Source organism: Mesoplodon densirostris, chromosome 8 (assembly GCF_025265405.1).
Source record: "Mesoplodon densirostris isolate mMesDen1 chromosome 8, mMesDen1 primary haplotype, whole genome shotgun sequence".
Taxonomy (NCBI): Eukaryota; Metazoa; Chordata; class Mammalia; order Artiodactyla; family Ziphiidae; genus Mesoplodon; species Mesoplodon densirostris.
This window is the reverse complement of record NC_082668.1, coordinates 22,212,695-22,221,411: the sequence shown is the minus strand read 5'-3', so window position 1 is coordinate 22,221,411 and position 8,717 is coordinate 22,212,695. Positions and strand designations below refer to the sequence as shown.

At 39.8% G+C, this 8,717-nt stretch overlaps 1 protein-coding gene across 1 annotated transcript in view; it reads right to left on the bottom strand.

Moving 5' to 3' along the window:
- Positions 1-4,348: 4,348 nt before the first annotated feature.
- Positions 4,349-8,717, bottom strand: part of MREG (melanoregulin) — a 65,362-nt gene continuing 60,993 nt past the window's right edge. The window contains exons 3-5 of the mRNA XM_060107159.1: positions 6,412-6,502; positions 5,048-5,211; positions 4,349-4,483 (exon numbers count right to left, since the gene is read on the bottom strand). Of these exons, the coding sequence (XP_059963142.1) occupies positions 4,349-4,483; positions 5,048-5,211; positions 6,412-6,502 (390 nt within the window). The remainder of the gene's footprint in view (positions 4,484-5,047; positions 5,212-6,411; positions 6,503-8,717) is intronic.

Genomic DNA, 8,717 nt, shown 5'->3' with positions numbered 1-8,717 from the left:
CTCTGTATAACCTCTGGAACTTTTCTGTAAATCTAAAACTATTCTAAAATTAATAGTTTATATTAAAAATAACAGGGAAAAAGTAGATTGTTGCTAGACTTTGCACTCATGCCTTCGTGAGTCTGACAAAAACCCAACTCATGATAAGCAGTTTTTCAAGTAATGTGTAATTATCCCTTGCAAATGGCATGGTCTTACTCCAGAACCCGAGGAGTCTGTATTGTCATTCTCCTGTTGAGTTTTCCATAAATTCCACATAGCAGCTTTTCTTATCACTGACTTTTAATACTAAGGGTTCTGCAGGGTCCTATAGTACAAGTGTCAAGCCACTTGGCCATGGCCTGGACCTGCTTTGGATCCCTTTCTTGCCCTGGACCTCATTCAGAGCTGGCGGCTTTTCATGTCACCCAGTTAAATGGGATGGAGCAGTATTTCTAGGTGACAATGTAAAGAAGCCTACCAAGCATTCTGCTGGCTCTGTAGAGGTGGGAGGTGTAAGATGAAATAACTCAACCTTTCCTTTGAGGGGTTGTTTCAGCATGCCACAGACCAATGGACCCCTGAAAACTTCACCGAAGTGACAGGCCCCTGAGACTCTGTAGAATTTCTCTCATCCTTTGAAGTGCATGTCTTTCCTTAAGGTCTCCAATGCATATGCCACTTGGTACTCATTGGATCTAAGGTTACCGATATAGTAACCAATGTGATATTCTGCAGAGTCCACATGGTCCAGATCCTTTGGGGCTATAATAGACGGCAGGAGAGTTTAGACAGCTCTGGAGCAATGCCATAAATGTATACTGTTGTCCATCTCAAGTGAATGCAAACACTTTCTGACCCACCTTTCCGATGGGTATGGAAAGAACGCATTTACCAGATCAATAGTCACATTGTAGCTGAGACTTGTTACTTTATTCTCACAAAGATCCCATCTCTAGCTCAGCAGCTGCAATTAGGGCTACTGCTTGGTTGAATTTTCAATAATTCACTTTCATTCTCCAGTGTCCATCTAGTTTTAGGGCCAGAGTGGTGAATTAAATGGAATTATAATCAGGACCAACACTCCTGCATCCTTTAGGTCTTTAAGGGTACTAATCTCTGTCATCTTTCTGGAGTGCAATATTGATTTTAGCTTACTATCTTGGCCAGGGGTTGAAGCAGTTTCAGAGCCTTTCACTTAGCTTTCTCATTAAGATGGTTTTTAACCCACAGGCCAAAAAAATGAATGTTGGTTCTGCCAAGTCCCAAGTATGCTCAGCCCAATAATTTATTCTGGAACTGGGAAGGTGACCACTGGGTAGATCCATGAACTCAATGGACCTACTGTGAGTTAGAACTGGGGTAGGACTCCATTTATTATTTGAATTCCATGTACCCTCCTTCTAAATGGCACACTGTAATGATACTCTTGTCCTTGGATGTCAATGTCAACTTGGATCTTGTGTCCCATGTCCTCAGAGTGTTTGTGTATACTCCTTTCCCCAGTGTACAGTTATCTCAGCAAATGACCATAGGTCTTTCAGAGGCAGGACTAGGGGAAGCAGTGCCATATACACTTGCAGTGGTGTTTCAAAGTCTTCCTTCTTGGGGATCTAGTCTTTCCTTTAGTCAGTAGTTTCTGGGTCTAGAAAATAGCCAAGGTCTGGAAACTTGACAAGAGATCATAACTACTTATTATGTGGCTGTGGCTGTGTCCTACCTATCTCCTGATCCTCCATCTTGAGATCTTTCGATGGTACAGCTTGAGCAATACTTATTGGCTACCCATCTATTTTGCCCCTAGGGATGCCATGATCCCCCAACCATCTCCAAATCTCTCTGCAGCTACCCCTCGGATCTGGCCACTCGTTATGATCATTGTGTCCACTTGTCTTCTGACAGTGAAGCATTGTCACTGGGCCCCTATTCTGCCATCCCCATTTCTACCAGTGAGCCCACTTCTGGAACACCCTCTGGCCCACAGGGATACTACTGAGTTTTCAGTGATACTGGTGACTCCTCACCAAAGCATTCTTTATCCCTTTGGTCAGTGTGTCCACTGTGCCTTCCTGGGGCCTCCTTTAAGAAAACATAAAGACTTTATTATCTGTTGCAATAACATTCATGGAATAGGAAATCAGGTGTTCTGTCTGCTAATTACAGGGTTTTCCCCCTGGTGCACATTAAAATAAGTAACTATTAATATAAAATTTTCCATCCATCTACCACCTGAAACTGCCCTGCAGACACACATGAACCTTTGGATGCCGGTCGTGTTGAGCACCTTGTGACCTGAAGTGGTCATTTCCGTCACCCTCAAGCCTCTCTCATGTCCTCCTCAATGGACTTGAGCACAGATCTGCCCCTTGACTGGCTTTAGAATGATGGGAGGTCCTTCAGCCCATCTGTCTCTCAGCCTCTTTACCCTTTAATTTAAAGGAATTATGGGAAGAATATCTGTTCCTTCTTAAGTCTCGGAAATATGACACACATTCAGCTGAAAAGTAAACACAGAAACCTTTTAATTCTTTGCAAGGAAAATTTCCTGGATAATTCCATGAGCTTTTATAATCATAGAGACAATTTTATCCTTACTTATTCATTACCAAAAATAAAGACTATGGTTACAATGTATTCTCCATAGATGCAAACAATCTCATCTATTTTGACACCAAAAAAAAGGCAGAAAGACAAAATACAAATTCCAAGGACAAAGATGAAAACAATATGATTTTCAAAGTTTTTTTTTTGGTTTAATTTATTGTTTGTTTTTGTTTGTTTGTCTCACTGTATGTTTATCTTGCAAGAGCCTATAGATGTGAGGGAAAATATCTGCAAGCTAATTTTAAACAACATGAGAGAGGTACTAAGTACTAAATAAAACAAAATTAAAAATGTATTTTTTATTTTAAAAAATAAAACTTTTAGTTTACTTATTAAACTAGGAAGAATATTCCTGAAACATGTGAATTAAATTGGTCTGCAAAGCATTCATAAATGGAGAACATGTATCTCCTCTAACAAATCTTTTAAACATTGTGTTCACTACCAAAAGAGCTAATCAGGGTAGGGAAATTTTGAAGTCACAGTCCCCTGCACAGACTAAATACAAGTTACTTTTTAACTTGAAGTCAGAAAAGTAAAATCTGTAAAAGTAAAAATATTGCCATTGTTCTCAGCAGTCTACTGATAAATCCGACAAGCTCTCAAAGTCTTTTCAATAAAATGAACCCTGATTTCACGGCAAGCTCTTTGCTTAGGTGGCAATTAACTTTTGAAACTGGGCTGCTCAATCTGTGGATAGAAGCAAACTGTAGTGGCAGAATTGCTCCACTTTGGAAATCATCTTCAGGATGGAAGAAAGTCCAGCAATGACCTTCTTCAATGCAACACTGCCTGCAGAGTTGCTGCTGTTGCTGTTGCTGGTGCCTCGAGGGGCTAAGCCCCAGGCTGGCAGGGTGAGCACTGACCCCAGTGCACTGTGACCACGGGCTCTCCGTGCCCATTCTGGGTCCTGGAGCTGAGGCCACGCTGCATGAGAGGTCCCTGGGCAGCTGCAACTCTCAGTCAACAAGCTGGAAACAGGTTAAAGAGAAGAGAAGACAGTAAAGGTCAAATAGATGCTATCTCAGATTAAATATCAAGGGCTTGTGGACTAGAGCTGGAAAATGAGGTAACCAGATATCAATAACGTTGAGAATTCAAGATGCTTGTACCACAGCTGAAGATACAGCTTTTCACATGGAGCTGCAGGAAGTTCTGCTTGGGAGCATTCTATTTAGGATTCACTTCTGAGCAGCACTCCTAGATAGTTCTCTTATTTGGTACATCTAAACTTCTGAATAATCTCAAAATGATGCCTCAAACACCTCCAAGGTTCTGTAGGTGCTTCCAAATCAAAGAAAGGTCTTGTCACGCCTGGTATTATTTTGGTGTTAGCCTATACTATATAACAATTATTTAAAAATTGGTAATCCATATTTGGGTTCAATGATAGCTCTATTAATCTTATTTTACTAGCTAGAACATCCTATTCTCCCAATAGGATTAGTGGCTAGAGCTTATTGTACAACCAAAACCAAAATGGGGGCAATGGGTTCTTGGAATCTAATCACCCATGATGAAATATCCCACGGACCAACTCTCTGATGCAAGATCACCAGGGCGTTTCAACACAGCTTCAACTTTCATATAGTGAAGTCCTCATGATGACCAGATATCCAAACGCTTAGATTTTTGTAGGACTCAGAATCCTTTTTCTCTTAGCTAGCCCTCTTCTTGCTCATTCTCTTTTACACGCATCTGTCCAGCTTTGGTAGGCTGTTGAGTTCCAGTGGAAGAAATCCCATTCTGCCTCATAGCCTTTCCCTTAGGGACTTGGAAAGGGAAGGTAGTGCAGTTCTTTCTGGCCATCTGCCTGGCATGGGACCCCAGGCTTCTTGGGGTACGTTTGACTGGCAATTTTAAAGAATTCTTCCGCAGCATCAAGTGCAATGAGACGGTCCTGCCAAAATATTAAAAATACAAATGTTGTCAAGATGGGAACCAAGCCATGTTGGTGGGAAAACCAATCTAAAAACTACAATATCTACCCTAGAAATAATGATGAGTAAAACATTTATTAAATTTTTCCCAACAAATTGAGAGACACTCCTTAGCCCTTACTTACGTTATCCAAGAAACATTCCACTGCTTTTAAGAGTCCTTTCAAATCATTTTTCAATCTTAGGTTATGTTATACACACAATATTTCTCACATCTCTTTGACCTAGAAATGGTTCAAAAAGCTGACTGCACAGCAAAATTGGCTGAAAAATACAGATAGATTCTTGAGCCACAATGCAAGTCTCAGCTGGTCTAAGTGCAATCCAGAAACCTGAATTTTTAAAGCCCTCCAAGTGATTATGATGTGCTGGCCACTGGGTACCAATGCATAAGATGCCAGAATCATCTGCCATACCTCATACCATGGTGGAGCTGGTGGTGTGAGAATGCTGAGAATATGGACTAATAGAGAAGCAAAGCTTTAAAGCAAAATCAGAGCAGGTGGACAAAGACATCCACTTACCACAACAAAGAGATATCTCTCCGAAAGCTCCCAACTGGTTGGGAAAATATTGGTCTCTTCAGCCAGTCTCAACAATATCTCCCGAGCTTTCCTTGTGTTTTTAGAATCACTGATGGTGCTGAGTTTTGTCACTGACAACAAAGAGTCTGCTTCCTTTTGAAAACCTAAGGTAAAGAGATTGAACCCTCACGTAAATTAGTCACAAGGAAATGATGGTCCTGCAGGAGATTAAGGGACCCAACAGTGGGTTAGGAACAAATATGAGAAAACTGAAGCCCAAGGCACCACTCCCTGTGTTGCTTCCCAGCACAGTGTGGTTGGTGGGGGTCTTTAATTAAAATTCCTTTGCGATTTCTTCTAACCAGATTTTCTTTGTTAACTTTTTCCTCCGAGTTAAGCCTTGGATACTCATCCACTGACTGCCTGCTGCCCCGTTTTTTGGTTTGGAAACCGTCCTCCCACTCTCCACTCTTCACCTCCTCCCCTGTTTCCTGAATTCCTACTTCCCCTGCAACCTGCACAATGGTCACCTTCAGGCCCCTACTTCTCCAAGCCCAGATTCCCTTCCCCGGGGCAATATGGCTCACTGGTTAAATTACTTACGCAAAGATCTAAAAGACTCATAGATTTACCCTTCCTGGGATAACTTACATCATAAAGAGGAGACTATTAAGTCAGAAGAATACTGGGTGAGTAAAGAGGGCAGAGTTCCACGCCCCCATCATATCCCAACTAAAGCAACAGTGGCTAGCAACGTGGTACCCCACTTTTGAAAGGTTATGATGCCAAGGTGTCATGTTTTCTTTCAAAGTAGAAGGACTGAGGACTTCAAATTTGATAAAGTCATTATTTTAAAACAGGAAAACAAGCTTACTTGTAATGTGAGGACCATGTTTATGGTATCACCACCCTGGCAGATTTAAGAAAAATCAATACCCAATATCTACTCTAATACCACAGGTATTTTGTTGTCTCTCTTACAAGTAATATTTCTCCCAGTCTGCCTTACCTTATAAAGCTATGATTAACTGGCCAATCACTCCCATCTAATGCAATCAATGTACAATGCCCAAAAAGTCAACGGTGGTGCCCATATGTTTCCACTGCCCTGTGTTACTTGATACTGAGGACAGGTGGAGTAACACATGGCAAAATATGTCCTCAAGACAGGGTCTGGTGATAACAGAAACATCAGATGTTTAGCTGAGGATACAGGGAGGGCGGGATTGGGAAAATAATTAGTACACAGTAGCCTTAATCAGTCAGTTACTGACATTCCTTTCATAAAAACCATGCTGGAGAAAGTGAAGAGGAACGATCACAACTGGTTATTTTTACCATTTCATAATCACTTTCAGACTCACCTAAATCTTCTAAAATGCGTTTCCATCTATTTCTCACTTCCCTTCGAATCTGTCGCAGGGTGTAGATATCATAGTTAAGTTTTTGCCACTCCTGTAGGAAAATAAAAATTCAGTTATATTTTTACATTTTGGCCTAAATCCCTAATTCCCAAAGTTAAGCTGTTTAAGCCCGTGGTTCTCCTCTTCGCTAATCTTCAAAACAAATCCCAAAAGAAGAGAAGGAGATGGGAAGATGAAGTCAACAGGAATACATCAGCTCCATGTCTGGAGAATCTGCTGTACACCAGGTGATATGACACATTACATAAATTATCCTAATTAAACTCTTCACGTTACCTATTCTTTCAACTTCAGTGATAACACCTGTAAAGTAGGGATAACAAGACTGAACATTTCATTTAAGGTAGTTATAAAGATAAAAGGTATAAAAAAAACCTTTATATATAAAATACTTGCACACAGTGAGCACCTAATAAAATCTATTGTATTAGTGAAGCCATTTTATAGATAATGAAACTGAAGCCCGGAAAGGTTAACTGGCTAATCCAGTATCATCCAGCTAACGGGTATCAGAATTGGTGCTTGAATTTAGATCTCACTCCAAAGTTCATGAGAAAAATGACACACAGAGACTTCCCTGGCGGTCTAGTGGTTTAAAAATGGTCCACATCAAACAAAAAATCTTAAAAAAAAAAAAAGAAAAATGACACACAAAGAATTTGTGTCTTTCTTTGTTATCAGAATAAAGCAGACCTGAAGTAGATCCCAAGTTTCTTGATTTCCAGCCAGTTTCTTTCATCGTATCTCAGCATTGCTCTCATTCATTTATGTTCCCATGATAGGATGAATCTTCCAAGCATTCAGCAGAACTATTAAAAGATTATCATTCTGAAAACTTCACTCTTATGAGCAGTAGGCCATCATGTTGGTCTCCAAACAGAACTTGAATTTTTCAGGAGCATTAGAATCTTTACTGAGCTAGGCATTTGTTTTAAGTGCCATGGAAATTTGTTTTCAAGGAGCCTTCGCTATATAGAAGGGTCATTTTATAGAGTATACCTTTTCCTCTTGGCAAGAACATTAACCACACAACTATCCTAATGTACAGCTTAAAAGAACATCATTCTAAGTGCTCAATTTAAGACTCAAGTTATATGATATTTTGACTCCACTAACCGGAAATGTTTCAATGATGCCATTATTTCCCTACCAACTTCCTTTCAAGGCTGGCCTTGCTCATCCCTAATCAACTGTCATGACTGGTTAAGAGAAATCAATTTAGTTGCCATTCCCAAACATTTATAGATACCACTTTGAGAAAGAAAAGCTAGCAAAATAAAGCACGTTTTGTTATGACTGCATTTTAGATCTTGTATCTGAAGATACAAAGGCACCAAAAAGTCATGGATTTCACAAAACTATAATTCAAAAAGATATATGAACCCCTATGTTCATAGCAGCACTATACACAATAGCCAAGACATGGAAACAACCTAAACGTCCATCAACAGATGACTGGATAAAGAGGATGTGGTGCATATATACAATGGAATACTCCTCAGCCATAAAAAGAATGAAATAATGCCATTTGCAGCAACATGGATGGACCTAGAGATTATCACACTAAGTGAAGTAAGTCAGAAAGAGAAACACAAATACCATATGATATCACTTATATGTGGAATCTAAAATACGATACAAATGAACTTATCTATGAAATAGAAACAGACCCACAGACAGAGAACAGACTTATGATTACCAAGGGGAAGGAGAGAAGTGGGAGGGAAGGATTGGGAGTTTGGGATTAGCAGATGCAAACTATTATATAGAGAATGGATAAACAACAAGGTCCTACTATATAGCACAGGAAACTATATTCACTATCCTTTGATAAACCAAAATGGTAAAGAATATGAAAAAGAATGTATATATATGTATAAATGAATCACTTTGCTGTACAGCAGAAATTAACACAACATTGTAAATCAACTATACCTCAATAAAATAATTTTTTTATAAAAAGGTCATGGATTTCAGCAATTTTCTAGAAATCAGGAAGTGGTGAGTCTGAGTACTCTTTCCTGGTCCTCTGTTTTTGACCAAAGGTGTGTATACACATGTGTTTGCATAAGTGTGCAGTGACTGGGGTCAGGGATGAAGTCTGTGACACTGGAAGGCAATATTGACTGGGTCATCTCAGAAATATGCAGTCCTGACCTCATCTTCAGCACCATGTTAAAGCACTTCTAACTAATGCCCCACAGACTGTGTAAGTATTCAATACAGTATTGCCATTTTCATTGGAT